We start from the raw sequence: 15,984 nt of genomic DNA, 5'->3' as shown, positions 1-15,984 counted from the left end.
CCTCTTCCCCTGACTGTCAACAGTGAATAAACTTCGCCAAAATCTGAGTCGGACAGTTGCCTTCAGACAGCTTCCGGACGTCTTCACCACCGAGAGGTCCCTGACTATCTGTCGGCCTGCTTTCCTCTCTCTCAGCCCGGCTATCTGCCTCTCTGTTTACAGTTAAAAGGTGAGTTCTCAGCTGAAGGAAATTTAGGTCATCTTCGGGATGAACCGGTGAAGGCGGAGTTTGTGGCTGCTTTCCTCCAAAACACATTAAAAATCACTGTTGCGTACAGATTAATTGCTATTACTTATGGCAACATACAGTAGCTTAGTGATAATTACTTAGTGATAATTAGTACATGTACGGAAATTCATTAATTTGTTTTGATGTACAGCCAGAGAGAACTTGCTGTCCAGTCGTGTAGACATGTCTGAGCATAACGCCCAGATCACTAACATGGCAGATATCTGTGCAGGGTTTTCAGCAAGCAACATGGCACCAAAGAGACGGGCTGCTTCTACTGCCAATGCGGGCGGCAAGAGGGTAAAAGAGGAGCCCGAGACACCAAAGCCCAAGGATGCCTTCACCTCTACAAAAGAGGCCCTTCTGGCTGCAGGGCCACAGGTAAAAGGCAACAGGAAGGTGGATGAGCACTGCTCACTGCCAGCTGCTGGAGAGGTAAGAGGGGCACTGTATGACACTGGGTATCCCCACAGTATTTATTCTCTTACATCAAGATAAATTCATTATTTTTATGCAATCATATTTAAAGAGAAAAACACATATTGAAAAATATGTCTGTATTGACTCACCAGGTATATGAAGACTATGACTGCATGCTCAATCAGACAAATATTGGACATAACAATAACAAGTTTTATGTCATTCAACTTATTAAAGCAAGCAACAAGTACTATTCATGGAACAGATGGGGCAGAGTGGTAAGCAACAGATTCCTACAACACTACCTTGTTTACTTTATTCTGTTTTGTCTGTTATCTCTTTAAATTCATAAATATTAGCAACTACTGTACTTTAACACGGATGAAAATTAGAAACACATTTTCCTGATATTTTGTTGTATGTATATATTTTATGCATGGTCCACAGTATTCATAACAAATGTCTGTAATGCCCTTAGTGGATCCTTAATGAGTTCAAAGTATTACTGCACACATTAAGTGAAGACAAGTGTGTTGGCAGTAGTAGTATTTGCAAATAATATATTTATTATACAAATTAATGGAATCATTAGTATAACTTTTAATTAATTAATGTTTAATATGCTGTTATGATCATGGTGGGACTTCTGACAAATTATTCTAGTGTATTTCATTTTCCTATATAAAACAAATTGCCCCTGATTGCCTCATCTCTAACCTAAATTCAGGGGGAAGTGGGACAAAGCAAACTTAACGTGTTCGATAAGCTTGAGACTGCTGTCAAGGACTTTGAGAAAAAGTTTAAGGACAAGACAAAGAACAACTGGAGCGATCGGATGAATTTTGTGTCTCACTCCGGGAAGTACACCCTGATAGAGGTGGATGGAGAGAAGGATGCTGAGGTCAAGGTAATGTGATTGTACATCTCACTGGAGCAAGAGATATGAAACCTAGAGGAATCATGTCATAGAATCAGTTACCACTCTCCATGGCAAATAGTTGAAGGGGTTTCAAATATTTGAAACCTCTGATATATAAGTACCAGCCTTAACAAAAGCTCACTGGATGTACTTTTTGATATTGCAGGTGGACAGTGTCGATGGAAAGACTGTCAAAGTCACTAAAAAGACCCTACCATGCATCCTTGATGAGGCTACAAGGAGCCTCATTGAGCTCATTTTCAGCAACGACATGTTCAAGGAGGCAATGGAATGTATGAACTTAGGTGGGTGTGTCTCTGTAAACCAACTAATACCAACTGGTTCTTGGAGGGTACAAATGTCAATGTGCATACATACCTGTTCTGTTACATGCCTGTCGGACTGGAGTGCCTGTTGCACTAAATGGGGTGCTAGTTTTTAAATAATCTCTGAACTTTGTCATACAGTATTTGTCTCGACTTTCGGTGTTGCTTGGAAATGTAGGACAACTAGGAGATCAAAGAGTGTAGAATGTGGCATGTAAATGTTTGACCATTGCTACAAACAAAGGGTGAAGTCTGCATTTACACACCGAATCTCCCTGTCTCAGCATCTCGATAACGTCTTATCAGTTTCTTGGGCTTAGGAACAAGGGGCACCTCAAAATAAATACATTGTGTGATATTTCTTTTTGTAGCAGTAAAAAGAAAAGAAAAAGAAAACATGCAATAACTATTGTGGCTTGGATTTGTGGTTTTGTGTGTGTGTGTGTGTGGATGTTATACAGACATCAAGAAGATGCCTTTAGGCAAACTCAGTAAGATGCAGATCGCAAAGGGCTTTGAAGTGCTGGAGGAGATTGAGGCAGCCATGAACAAAAAAAGTGGAGGAGCACGCCTCGAAGAACTTTCTTCAAAGTTCTTCACCACAATCCCACATAACTTTGGCCGGTGCAGACCGCCTACCATCAACAATAAAGAGATTGTGGAGAAGAAGAAAGAGATGCTTATGGTAAGATTCACTTTAAGTCGCATTAGCTGTTCTCCCTTTGATGTTTTGTCAGTCCTGAGTTTCCTTTCCTTTCCTTACTTTGCCTTCTGAAGGTGCTGGCTGACATTGAGCTTGCCCAGACACTGAAGTCAGAAACTGAGAAGGCTCAGGAAGAGATGATAGAGACAGTTCCTCACCCTCTAGACCAAGACTACAATTCTCTCAAATGCAAGCTCACTCTGATGGACAAGGACACAGAAACATCTAAGGTACTGTGTCATGGGTGATAATAAGGTTCAGTAAATGTAATTCACTTGTTTGCAATTGTCAATATTTCAGTTTGTCTTCCATTCATGTTCTCTTGTCCACAAGTATTAAAAAATTTTTTCTTTGCATTTGAAGATCATAGAAAAATACCTGAAAGAAACTTCATGTGACTATCGTAAACCAAAAATTGTCAATGTTTGGGAAGTTGATCGAGCGACAGAGGTGAGACCTAGAGTCAGTCTTGTTGAATATGACACAGAAGACTGAAGTCCTTTGACCTAACACATACGTCATACATTGCAGGGAGAGCGGTTTAGCGAGAATGATAGTCTGGAAAACCGCCGTCTGCTGTGGCATGGTACAAACATTGCGGTGGTGGCAGCTATCCTTAAGAGCGGCCTGAGGATAATGCCCCATTCAGGAGGTCGTGTTGGTTGTGGTATCTATTTTGCATCTGAAAACAGGAAGTCTGCAGGTTACGGTGAGGCTGTATGAAGAGACAGTGTTTAAAGAAGATGATGATGACTGATGATATTGTTATGATGCAATCATAACAATAATAATGAATCAGTATTTTCTGCCATGCATTTTTAGTGCGCACCTCTAAAAATACTGGAGTGATGTTTCTGAGTGAGGTAGCCCTCGGCAAAGAACATACCATCACCAAAGACAACTCTTCCTTGAAGAAGGCTCCTGCTGGCTATGACAGTGTGGTGGCACGAGGATCAGTGGAACCAGGTACAATACTTCCACGATACTTGTTCAATAGTTTTATCTTGTTCTCAGCCTTGTGTCTTTGCGTCTAAAAACTAAGTAACTAGATAATTCTATTTCAATAAAATTAAACTTGGCTCATTTCGTTACAAGTTTCTCCAATATTGCTAACAAATAGCATTTGAGAACCACTGTGTTAAAGGATATCATGCAGCATCTTTTGTTTGGCAACTCCTTTGTTTTCAGATCCGTCCAAGGACATCTTCATCACCCTGGATGGCAAGAAGGTAGCTGTGCCACAGGGTAAGCCCATAGATCAGCCCCAGTTCTCAGAGAGCTACTTCAGTAACAGTGAATATCTCATCTACAAAGAGAGCCAGTGTCGCCTTCGCTACCTGTTGGAGCTAAACATGTCGTGCTAATTCAACTTGAGGATAGGGGCAGGTCCCTTGAAAGAGAAAAGTTCCATCTATATGATGGGCTTCCTAAAAAGCGTAACTATGCTGTTTTCTTATATTATTATGATTATTATTGTCTTCATTCTTACAGTTATTGTGCAGACAACCTACAAGATGCATAAATGACTTCCCTGTGCCTTATATTTTGCACACTATAACTGGTCTGAGAGTGATAGACTGCACTTCTGTTAAAACACTGACATACTATATTTATTTTATTTACCATGAAAAACATGGCATCCTTTATCAGTCTCTTACTGGTATCTTTTCATCTTTGTTACATGTCTGAAAGGCCTCTAGATATCTATACAGTTCTGTTTTGAATTACATGCTGCACATTATGTTTTATTTTGCATCTCAATCGTGTACTTTGACCTTTTAGATATTATTTACACTTGATTATTTAATTCAAGTGATCATGCAGCAAAAATATCTTTGATATGCAGGATAAATACACTGCATGCCTTTGCAATTATATAGACATTTTTAATGTTATTTAGTAGAGTAAAAATGGTACCAAATGCAGAAATGTTTACAGGTATAAGAACTATAAAGTACAATTTTGTGATCTGATATTTTGTTGAACTGCTGATTAATATCCTGAAAGTACTTTTACAGTGCAAAGTAATAAGTGGTAAACAGATGGGTCAAATTTTTTGCCCAGTTGGTTTTCTAGATAGGTTACAAATGCCACCACATGGTGTCAGGAAGGAGCAACTCCCTTTGGAATGTAATGTTTTCAGCATTTTTGCACTATGACAGAACTTGAACCAATGATTAGTTAATAAACTTGAGTGTTCCTCTAACTTGTTGCAGTGTTTTTCCTTGTGGATACTTGGCTTAAAGGCTTTCATTTTTTTATACTTGCTAATTTAAGTATTTTCCAAAATTACAGGAAAGCAATATAATTTATCTGTATGTATGTGAAAAAATATGAACGGTGCCACCACTTTTTTTTCCATTATGCACACAAATTATCTCAAGAAGGCTGCTACAAATATAAGCCAGAACAGTTAGACATATTGTTTGAATTGACCCAGATGAAGCCTTTTTGCAGGGATGAAATTTGACAATTCTGCACTGAGCACTAAGTATTTAATAAGAAAAAATATTCAGGTGAGATCCTTGGGATGTAGTCTTTCTTTGGGGTCATTAATATAAAAAAGTTAGGGAACTGTTGCTGTGTAATACAGGTAATTGAGGTATAAAAAACAATTCACTATAAAATAATAGCACAAAATAGCATACATTTTGCTGTAATGCATATATATTCAAATATGACAACCAGTGAATCCCTTATTTATTGTCAGTCAAACAGTTCCATACTATTATAATGCTACAGTTTAATCAAATTTCAATTGCTTGTGCAGATATACAGCGCTGGCTTCCTCAGGTTCAATATCCCTTTAAACTGGTGGTAATTAGGACCCAGAGAAGACTGGGCTCTAGAGGGGGACAGTGGAGTGTGTGTCTATTTGAAAGAAGAAAAAAAAACACAATCACACACAATACAATGTGTGACAGTCACTGCCATACACAGCACAGGAATAAATGAGAGTGTTACTGAAGGAGGGGTGAGGAGAGAGAGGAAGCATCATCTACCATCTAAAATAACGGAATCAGTGATCAGTTTCTTTCATTGGGAATATACATGTGTGATGAGTCTGGACCTCTGGAGTGTCTCTATCTCATACACTGACTTAACATGGATTTTCAGCTGGAGGACTGACTATTTTACTTTGTGGGAAAAAGAAGAGAAGAGCTGGGCTGTGTCTGGTTTGGGCCTATTTAAACAATATGTGGGATTTCAATTGAAGCTTTGTCAAATCAGAAACCTGGTTAACCTGTTCAGTCTGAACTGTACTACAAACACAGACAGTGGCTCATGGGTAGGTAGTTTACACATTTCCATCCTCTTTATTTTTCATGCTGCATGTATTTTTTTATTGTTGGTGATGAAAATCTAGACAGTAAACGTATTAAAATAATGTAAATTATGTTTCTTATATTCACATTTCACACTGTAAATAGGATGAATGTCATGTAGTGATTTCCAAAACCATGTTTCCAACCTTGTTCTATATAGACTTTTTGGAGCAGAACTTCATTAATGTAAGTTTTCTGATTTATTTCCTGAAAAAGATTCTTACAATGTGTATTTTGAGGCAAAAAATGGTCTTCAAAATGCATTATGCATAAACACTGTGAAGATGGAGCAGGCGAAAGATTTGATTGCCTTTTAAGTTGCCTGAACTTGGCACTTTGACAGAAGTGGTAGACTTGCATTTCTCCCATACTAGTGGGTTTATAATATAACAATACATTTTTACCCGTATGTCCAACACAATCTCACATGCACATTTGCTTTTGTTCACTCACAAAAGCTGTGGTTGTATAAGATAGCATTTATATCTGTAGTGATAAATATAATTTGTAGAATTTGTGTCATTCCTTCATTCAATTTTCAGAGTCAATGACATCTTAGAGTGACTAAGAGGACAATTAGCAGAATGTTATATGAAACAAAATTTATTGGACTGCAGTTGGAACTAAACAAAAGCACTTTGGAAAACCAAGCAAACAGCACAGACTACTGGAGCAGCTCATTGCTTATTTTCCTTACAACTCTTATCTTTACCTACACAAACAGTGTAGAATAGACCTCAGTGTCAGTGGATACTGATTTTACATAAACAAGACTATTCATTGCTATGTTTTACTGTAAACAGTTTCTAATGTATCTGTTTACACTTAAAATATGTAAACCATTGACTCAATTTACATGCTTAAATTCTTTCATCTTCACAGTTAGAAGTCAGCAGTCAGCAGAAATGTAATTGTAACAGCTTTTTCATTTATTTTATCACATTAAATATATCAAAATATTCATATTTATACATATATTTCTAAATGGGCAAAGGGAATAACTGAACCTAATATATCTGGACTGCCTTAAAATTGGTTGTTTTCTTCCATTTACAAACTGTTTCTGTCTTTTCAACACAGGACGTCCAGACATGCAGAAAACTGAGATACAAAATGGAGCAAGTTGTGAATGAATAATGGCTGAGAAGTCTGGTCCCATGATATCCTCTGTGCCAAATCAGTCAGTTATAAACCTTACAACTGTCCTATGGGAGCCAAATCCTACGGTTCCTGCCGATGTGGGTGTAGTCACAAGCTCCCAGTCACAGATCAAAGACCTTTTTGGCTTGTTCTGCATGGTGACCCTTAACCTCATTGCTTTGTTAGCCAATGCTGGTGTAATGGTGGCCATTGCTCGTGCTCCTCACCTGAAGAGGTTTGCATTTGTATGTCACCTTTGCGCAGTCGACCTGCTGTGTGCCATTCTCCTCATGCCTCTGGGTATCATATCCAGCTCGCCTTTCTTTGGTACTGTGGTGTTTACTGTTCTTGAGTGTCAGGTTTACATCTTTCTCAACGTTTTCCTCATCTGTCTGTCCATTCTTACCATCACAGCCATCAGTGTGGAGCGTTACTTCTATATTGTACACCCAATGCGTTACGAAGTCAAGATGACCATCAACCTCGCTATTGGTGTAATGCTCCTAATCTGGGTTAAGTCAGTCCTCTTGGCTTTGGTCACACTGTTTGGATGGCCAGCTTATGGAAATCAAAGCTCTATTGCTGCAGGTCACTGCTCTCTCCATGCGAGCCACAGTCGTCTGAGAAGAGTATTTGCTGTGCTCTTCAGTGTGGTGTGTTTCCTGGTTCCTGCAGTGGTTATCTTTGCTGTTTACTGTGCTGTGTACAAGGTAGCCCGTTCCGCAGCTTTACAGCAAGTCCCCACTGTGCCAACATGGGCAAATTCAAGCCCTGCTAAGAATCGCTCTGACTCCATTAACAGCCAGACTACCATGATCACCACCACCCGCACTCTGCCCCAGAGACTATCTCCAGAGAGGGCCTTCAGTGGGGGCAAAGCTGCCCTTACCTTGGTATTCATTGTGGGCCAGTTCTTGGTTTGTTGGTTGCCGTACTTCATCTTCCACCTGCAAATGTCTCTGACTGGCTCCATGCAGAGCCCTGGGGATTTAGAGGAGGCAGTCACCTGGCTCGCTTACTCTTCTTTTGCAGTTAACCCATTCTTCTACGGCCTGTTGAACAGGCAGATCAGAGAGGAGCTCATCAAGTTTCGACGCTGCTGCCTGACCCAGCCTATGGAGTTTGGGGCTTCCAGTCATGAGGGCTCTCTTCAGGAGAACTTCCTCCAGTTCATCCAGAGAACCAGCAGCTCAGCTGAAACCCGGTCCAGCTGTGTTAACTCCAGTCCCAGAAACACTATGGACCAGGGAGTTAAGATCCCTGGACAAATACCTGAGGAAAATGCTTAGACATTGAGCAATATGGACTGCAATACTAATATGTAGGCCATAGCTTTTTATGGTTGTGGGACATTTTTCCTTCATACTTTTTAAGTGTCCAGTGACTTGTGTTGTTTAATTGCAATACTCCATTCAGGAAGGCTTCTCACTTTAGGTCTAGGTGCTTCTGACTGTAATATTAAAATATTGAAATTGTTATAAACACTCTCCTGTGTATATTTCCTCCACATATATTTTAATGTGATGTTTGTAGAAATGTTTTTTTATATCTTTGTAAATTTGTGAATTTGAAGTGTAACTACAATAACATGGAGATGCCTGGATGGATTTGTATATGTTTTATTGTTAAAGTTGTATTTAATTAGGAACTATTTCTATTCCATATGAATCAGTTCAACAGTGTCATTTTTCCATGCCAATTACAATATACTGTATACTGACTTTCTTGAACATTGTAAAGTATTGGATGTAAATGTTGCCATGGTGTAACTATAATAGCATGACTCCCATACATCACTAAATTATCCCATTGCAGCACTAACATGGTGGCCTCGGCAGTGTGAGGAGCTCTCATGAATCTGAGGGACAATACCTCAGAGTTCCTGTGTGCAACAGATATGCGGATAGATGGTGAATGTCACCTACCCCTGTCGTCATGGAAATTGAGTGAGCCTGTGACTCACATAGCAACGAGGACCTTTGGGCTGGATATATGCTTTACCTTTATACCCTGATTGGAGTCTACTAATTCTGGCTCATGCCTGCTTTTCACATGCAGACTGATTACACAAGACCTATATGTTCAGATAGAGGCTCATTAGCATGTGAACAGAGGCTGAGGGTAGGTATTACAAGTCTCTGCTAATATGGACTGCTACAATAGTGACATGGGTACGGTGAAGCAGAGATAGTGAATTTACAATGGAAATCATTACTGGGTATTGATAATGCTCTGAGAGTGGTAACAAAGTGCTATTTTATGGCAGCTGCTGTTTGTATTAGTCTTTCACAAACAGAGGGAAAGACAGAATAGTGTGGTCACAGCAAATAACGGCAAACACCATTTTGCTGTATGGCTGTCACAAACTGTGTATGTACGCCATTCTTACATAACTGTGACTGTGTATCTAATACTTTGAGCTACATACTGTATTAGCTTTCTTACCAGGTGGATATGGATGCTACTTAAACAAAAACACTGTACAAAAACTTGCTGTGAAACTTTTTCATGCATACAAAATGTATGAATGTCATCCTGGATTATTGATTTTTATTATATTTTTTTATCTCCACATCTGTCTGTTTCTCTCTTTAATGCTCGTTTTCCCGGTGTCTCCTCTCATTTAATTCTCTCTTCACAAATGTCTCTCACATTTCTCTACACCAACAGGGCAAATTTTATGTTATTAATAAGGTTTTTCAGAATTCAGGACATCCCAGCTACTGACATCATAAGGTAAAAAATCGACACAATTTTCAGGCTTGCACACTGAAATTGTAACTTCATGAACCCTTGTGTCCATACAATAATAAAAACAGAATTGGACCAAAACATCAAGTGGATGTAAAGACGATATTTTTACAACTAAATGTCAGTGAACACAGATTAGGACACAGTCAAGCTCACCATCATATCGTGACACATCTCAAAGACTTTGGAATTACCATCTATCAAAAGGAAGCCATTCACAATATTCAAATCTCTATATTTTCCACCTGAGTTCAGACATAATAGTTTATTAATACAGATTAGAAAGACATAAGTACGTTGTTCCAGAAACACATGGAAGACCAGGTGTGACTGTTAGAGCACAGCAATCGAAGTTGTACAGTATGTGGGTGAATAGAAGAGGGGAGTGTGTTGTTATCTAGTGTCATTTTTTAATGGTACCTGTTCAAGCAAAAAAATTGGCAGCTTGCTAATATACATTCTGTGTATGTATTTAACACTGTTTCAATCTGAAATTGTACAGTAATTCCACATGTTCATCATACTTGTGGTTGGCAAGAAAAAACAAATTAAGTCATCAAGTGTTTGGGTGTATCCAGTCAGTAAATGCCTACATGTTTAAACTGTTATCAAGGACAAGACAAATGGATTAAGGGACATATTACATGGAATAGAGCGAACAATCTTTTATTCAATCTTATTGACAAGTGATTGATAACATAACAACAATCCATTTCATCTGGACCTGTGACCTATAAGGACAGATTCCATCTCAGGCTGGATGTTTGAGAGAGTTACTATAGCATAACTCCTACCAGAAATCATAGCTGGGCATGCACAACATGTTCAGGTTTGACATTATACCGTCTTGATATTTATGTTCATGAAAGATTTGGAACTTAACATGTGCAATACCATAGTACATTCCACTGTGACAAGTAAAGCTTCATCATCCATACTAGCAGTTCAATTTATTATTATGAAGTTTTATTTCTTCAGGAAATCTCATTTAGATTAGGGTTGCGATAACAAGAGACAATAAGATGGTTCATTCACATCACAATCACAAAACAATCATCATACACACTCACAGACAAACTACTTAAAACAATCACAAACATTATGAAGAATGTCAGCTTGTAAAACTTTGAAGTCCCTCAGAGGAACCAGTGTCTTTAACTTCTAGCATATTTAATATTTAATATCAGAGTAATAAAATGATTAAAGCTTCAGTGTTTGGATAGGGATTGGATTGGACCAAAGTTGTGTTGAACAGTTTTTGTACTGTATATCACCATGAAAGTTATACAAAAATATTGTACACCAAACCACACTAGTAGAAACACTACAAACTGTTTACAGTAGAGGGAATATAAAGTGTTAGGAAACCAGTGCTTAGATATTTATGGTCTGCTGGCTCATGCACTGACAGAACCTCGTCCGGATAAAGCACACTTTTTCAAATCAGTGAGTTTCTTTTGTGTTGCCTTCATTTCCTGAGAATTCCAGTGTAAATTGTGGGCTGTAATCTAAAGCATTACCGAATTCATTTTACATTAGCATTTTTAAAATAGGCAACCTTAGCAATTGTTATACTTTGATTTTTCCTCTTTTCTGAATGGAAATCACTTTTGATTAAAATTAGTATTTTGCAAACCAAGAAATGTGTCAGATGTAACCAAATTAGTATTTATTAAGTAGAGTATCTCAGACAATCACAACACAATCTCTGGGGCTCTTCATCACCATGGTTTCCACACACACCATTAATCATCAGCTAATCAGACCCTGCCAACACTCCACTACCACTGCTGCTGTGATTGGGAACGTAAGTAATTTGGTACCATTGCAAGCATTGTGAGAGTATGTGCTATTTGAGCATGTGTGAGTGGAAAACACAGCTGATTTAACCATCAGTAAATTATGAGGATTTATCCAAAATAACTACGAGTACAAACCATGGCCAACAGAGTGCGCTATATACCAGTGAATTCTCCTCCCTTCTCTCCCTCCTCTCTGTTTGAGCATCTCTGACAGGAAGGCTCTAGGAATTTTCAACAAACGGTGAGATACATGTTGTCTGCTGAGTGTCTGGTCACTTTTTTTTTTTTCTAAATGTGAGTGACGTGTCAAGGTACATTAGATATTGGATCCAGATTGCTGTCTGTCTGTGGAGTGTTAATGGCCAGGTTTATACTGGTGTAAATAAACGACATGTTAACAACCACAATATACAAAGAAGAGACACTTGAAATATGTACAGTATGTATGAACAGATACACTTTTCCTAATTCAATTAATCAGGAAAATATAACGGTTCAGTAGTTGACATAGTGACAAGGTAGGGCATCTGGGTGAAGGAAGAATGTTTGTAGTGTGTATATAGGGAGTGGTTCAGCAGCACATGTGAAGCAATTTGATTAAATGACATTTGCATGTTAAAACAAACCAAACATAAGTCTTGAAAGCGTAGGGTTTTAAAGTAAATAAACTTGGAAGAAAAGTAAGTAATGCAATGCAACAAATGCACAAATTTATCATGCTTATATAGCTGGAACATAGTTTGGGGATGACAGAACCAACTGAAGTTAAATGGCATGTTTTTTTATTGTATCAATCACATGTCCTGTGTTCTCCTATGACAAAAAAGAAACAAAAAATCTATAGTTTTTGGTTTCATGATTGTGCCCCTTATCTTTGCATGAATTCACTGGAATACCTTTAGTTCTCTGTCTATGTAGATGGAGAGCTTTTCCATGCAGCCAACACACTGTCTGCCCATGAATTATAGGTTACTGAGCAAGTTTGTTTACATTGTCTGTCATTCTTGTTTTCACAAGCTCAGCCTACCAGCTGCTATCAATCAAACACAGACACTAACACACCTCTCCAGCTTGCTAAGACAAAAAGGAGCATTTCTAATATTTCCCCTAAGATTCTTTCTCTTCCCTTTTCCCTACACAGTGGGCCGCACAGTGGCTCAGTGGTTAGATCTGTTGCCTCGCAGCAAGAAGGTCCCTGTGTTTGTGTGGGTTTCCACCAGGTGCTCCAGTTTCCTCGTTTCCTCCCACCATCAAATACATGCATGTTAGGGTCAATACTCCTGTCAGTGCCCCTGACCAAGGCACTGGCAAAAGAACTGGAGCTGATCCACGGCCACCGCACTGTGGCTGCCCACTGCTCCCAGTGTGCTTGTATAGGATGGGTCAAATGCAGAAGATCAACTTCCCCACAGGGATCAATAAAGTATATATAAGTTTCTTCTTCTACGCATTTTAAAACATTTATGACATTATATTAGACTGTAAAAATGGATGACTAAATATGATTTCAATTGGACTTTATAAAGACAGTGCCTGGAATTCAACAAAAAGTGGACTATAAAAGCAAAATCGGCAAGGCTGGATAAGGCAGGCAACTGTTCCAAGGCCTCAGACCCTCAGGGTTCATTTTTTGTCATTTAATTTAACTGCAAATCTGTTGAGGAATATGCACCACTAAAGCACAATATCAACTGACCTGATAAAGGCCTAAATTATAAACTAATCATAAAGTCCTGTACTGTCGAGGGGGTTTGTGTCAAAATCATCATTTATTAGTTGATATTGTGTTTATTGTGTTCATATTCCCAAATGAATTCATAAATTACAGAGTAATTCATCATTAGACTGTTGCACCTGTAACCACGCCCTACAGTGATGTCATGGTGTACTGACCACGCCCTGGTGTGCATTTTGTATCACTACAGCAGGTGAGAAGTTAAACCACTGGGGAGCAGCAAAAACAAGATTTTCAGGGGACATTAAGTTGCAGTGCAAGTATTAATGCCACATTAGACTGTAACTCAATAGAGTGAATACGAGAATGAGTTAGGCTGCAGTCACTTTGGGGCTGAGACTGTCAGCGCAGAGGAGCAAAGTTCTAGCTGGGATTGATGATTAGGAGTACACCTCTTGGCAAGAAGCTGCTGAAGTAGTGAGTAGTCTCTTCTTAATTGACTGTATAATAACTACATTGCCAAAATACCCCCACAGGTCATCATCCCTTCTCTGATTTTTAAGGAGTAAGTGAAGGCTGATTTTATGTGATTAGCCAGTGGACATTTCTCATGCAGGTCTAAATGAGTGTCATGTAGTGTGTCTCATGGAAAATGTCATTAAAGAGAGGCCTGTTAAAAGCCAATAAAGGCATTCCTCAACAAGGAGCAAGGCAGTCAGCAGGCCACTATGTTCCACCTGGGTGTCAGTGACAAGCCTGCAGAGGTTAGAGCAGTATATGGCCATCCTCCAGCTACAGCTACGCCTTGCTCGTCCTCCATGTTTCCAATGACATGACCAAAGCAGTCAAGCCAGCTCATCTTGGTGGACATGGAGAAGCAGGAATCTAAACAAAAGAGAGCTGCAGGGGAACAGATGGACGTAATAGTGGAAGTACAATCTGAAGATCTGCATTCCAGCCAAAGTGACTTGAGGCCCCTGACTCAAGACAGGGATCCCAAAGGAGTCAACAAGTGTCTTAAGGTAATTAATGTGCACCTTCACTGGGATTTAACCAACATAACACACATAAGCCTTCACAAAGAGCACACAGCACAGGCCACCAGCTGAAGTACAGTGTATTATTCCAGGCTGGAGACAGAGAATTTGACAGGTCGGTAAAATAAACAAACCCGCTGCACATGATCTGCATACCATCACTTCTGTCTCACAGATAGCACTGAGTATGCAAAGCTGAACTGGAGCAGAAATCTATGCATGGTTTCATCCTAGAATGGAATTTTTGTAGATGATTCATGAGGATGATAAATACAATTTACAAATGGAACTTTATCAGTGAAGCATTTTGTTACATAAAGAGTATAAATTTGTCTTGCACCCCATCAATTACATGGCGCTATGTTTTGTTCTTGCAAAATACAAGACTACTAACTCAATGTGGTATCACTAGTTGAATATCAATGTGCTGCACGGTACTGACCTCAAGTGGACATAATCATGCACACAGTTCTATTTTTGTTTCTCTTAAGATCCTACAGTAAGTACACTGAAAAAACTGATAGAAAAAATGTCATTGTTTGCAACAAAAACACCTCTTTTCAGTAAATGACCCATCATTTTCATCCTGTACAGTAGGTCATGATATTGTAATATACAACTTACACAGCTACATATCCCATTCTCCCAGTGCTCAGTATTATATTTTACACACTGGGGAAAACATGTCTCCATCAATCATACACTTACAGTGTCTCTGTGTGTGTCTTGAGGTAACGTTTGAGGATGTGATTGCAGAGCCTCCCTCGGTGAGGAGCTTTGATAAAGTGTGGCTGTGGAGTCACGCCCTGTTTGAGGTGTCCAGACTGTGGTGTTACCGCTTCATCTCCCTCCTGTTGGCAGTGCCGGTCTCGCTGGCAGCAGGGCTCCTCTTCGCTGTGCTCAGCTGCCTTCACATCTGGTAGGACTGCTGTTACACTGAATATGAAGTAGACTTACAGGCAAGGATGAACAGCTTAATGTCTATCTGGTAAATGCACAGTCAAAGGATAATTTGGCAGATGGTTACATTAGAAATTGTGACTTTACCTTTATTCTAAAATTGTTTTTTTATAGAAGGATTTCTGTTTTTTTTATTGACAAGATGAGCTCATGTTTGTCCATTTCCCTGTTTCTCTCCAGGCTGATCATGCCCTGTGTGCAACTCCTTCTCATCAACATGCACTGGGTCCAGACTGTGTGGGGCAGCATACTGAACATTCTCATCAGCCCCTTCTTTGCCAGTATTGGAAAGTGCTGTGGTCAAAGCACAATCCATCTGGCTAAAGACGAAGACAGACACACAAGACTTGAGTGAAAAACACAAGACAAAAAGGAAAAAAAAGATTGGTAACAGATTGCATACTAATTCCTTACAGGTAAATTATGATCTGCATCATGATTTTCTGATGTTATTTAGAATTTCTGCTCACTTTTCATAGTATTTTCCATGCTGACATAATGGCAAGATGTCCCTTTTGTAATGATGATGATGTGTGATGTATAAAGTACAGTAAACCCTAAGCCAGGATCTAATAAGGACGAGACTACAAGTGTGTCCTGTGCAGATACAATATGTGATAAGTAAATTTCCATGCCTGTAAGTCAGGAGAGATTAACAGGAATTAAGAAAAGGTGAAAGAGTTGAGAGCAACTTAA

The 15,984-nt window shown here is 39.1% G+C and overlaps 3 protein-coding genes across 3 annotated transcripts; all 3 read left to right on the top strand.

Annotated features, from left to right (window-relative positions):
• The first annotated feature begins 6 nt into the window (after window positions 1-6).
• parp3 (poly (ADP-ribose) polymerase family, member 3) lies at window positions 7-4,803 on the top strand. Its single transcript, XM_067587412.1, has 11 exons — window positions 7-169; window positions 462-664; window positions 802-927; window positions 1,377-1,556; window positions 1,735-1,873; window positions 2,356-2,579; window positions 2,672-2,827; window positions 2,961-3,047; window positions 3,129-3,306; window positions 3,420-3,563; window positions 3,786-4,803. The coding sequence occupies exons 2-11, from the start codon at window positions 479-481 to the stop codon at window positions 3,959-3,961; spliced, it is 1,596 nt and encodes a 531-aa protein (XP_067443513.1). The 5' UTR covers window positions 7-169; window positions 462-478; the 3' UTR covers window positions 3,962-4,803.
• A 644-nt stretch (window positions 4,804-5,447) lies between these two features.
• On the top strand, window positions 5,448-9,635 carry gpr61l (G protein-coupled receptor 61-like). Its single transcript, XM_067588592.1, has 2 exons — window positions 5,448-5,886; window positions 7,004-9,635. The coding sequence occupies exon 2, from the start codon at window positions 7,060-7,062 to the stop codon at window positions 8,350-8,352; it is 1,293 nt and encodes a 430-aa protein (XP_067444693.1). The 5' UTR covers window positions 5,448-5,886; window positions 7,004-7,059; the 3' UTR covers window positions 8,353-9,635.
• A 4,525-nt stretch (window positions 9,636-14,160) lies between these two features.
• Window positions 14,161-15,643, top strand: LOC137180811 (caveolin-2-like). The gene is made up of 3 exons (XM_067586058.1): window positions 14,161-14,313; window positions 15,060-15,247; window positions 15,469-15,643. The coding sequence occupies exons 1-3, from the start codon at window positions 14,161-14,163 to the stop codon at window positions 15,641-15,643; spliced, it is 516 nt and encodes a 171-aa protein (XP_067442159.1).
• The last annotated feature ends 341 nt before the right edge of the window (window positions 15,644-15,984 follow it).

Source organism: Thunnus thynnus, chromosome 4, assembly GCF_963924715.1.
Source record: "Thunnus thynnus chromosome 4, fThuThy2.1, whole genome shotgun sequence".
Lineage (NCBI taxonomy): Eukaryota > Metazoa > Chordata > Actinopteri > Scombriformes > Scombridae > Thunnus > Thunnus thynnus.
Note: the sequence above shows the minus strand (reverse complement) of the source record. Positions and strands in the feature narration are given on the sequence as shown.

Excerpts from the sequence above, each read along its gene's own strand:
- parp3 (XM_067587412.1), top strand. The coding sequence starts at position 479 with ATGGCACCAAAGAGACGGGCTGCTTCTACTGCCAATGCGGGCGGCAAG. Across the intron at positions 665-801 it reads CACTGCCAGCTGCTGGAGAG|GTATATGAAGACTATGACTG; the intron begins GTAAGAGGGGCA and ends TTGACTCACCAG. Across the intron at positions 3,564-3,785 it reads ACGAGGATCAGTGGAACCAG|ATCCGTCCAAGGACATCTTC; the intron begins GTACAATACTTC and ends CTTTGTTTTCAG.
- gpr61l (XM_067588592.1), top strand. The coding sequence starts at position 7,060 with ATGGCTGAGAAGTCTGGTCCCATGATATCCTCTGTGCCAAATCAGTCA.
- LOC137180811 (XM_067586058.1), top strand. The coding sequence starts at position 14,161 with ATGGAGAAGCAGGAATCTAAACAAAAGAGAGCTGCAGGGGAACAGATG. Across the intron at positions 14,314-15,059 it reads GAGTCAACAAGTGTCTTAAG|GTAACGTTTGAGGATGTGAT; the intron begins GTAATTAATGTG and ends GTGTGTCTTGAG. Across the intron at positions 15,248-15,468 it reads CTCAGCTGCCTTCACATCTG|GCTGATCATGCCCTGTGTGC; the intron begins GTAGGACTGCTG and ends GTTTCTCTCCAG.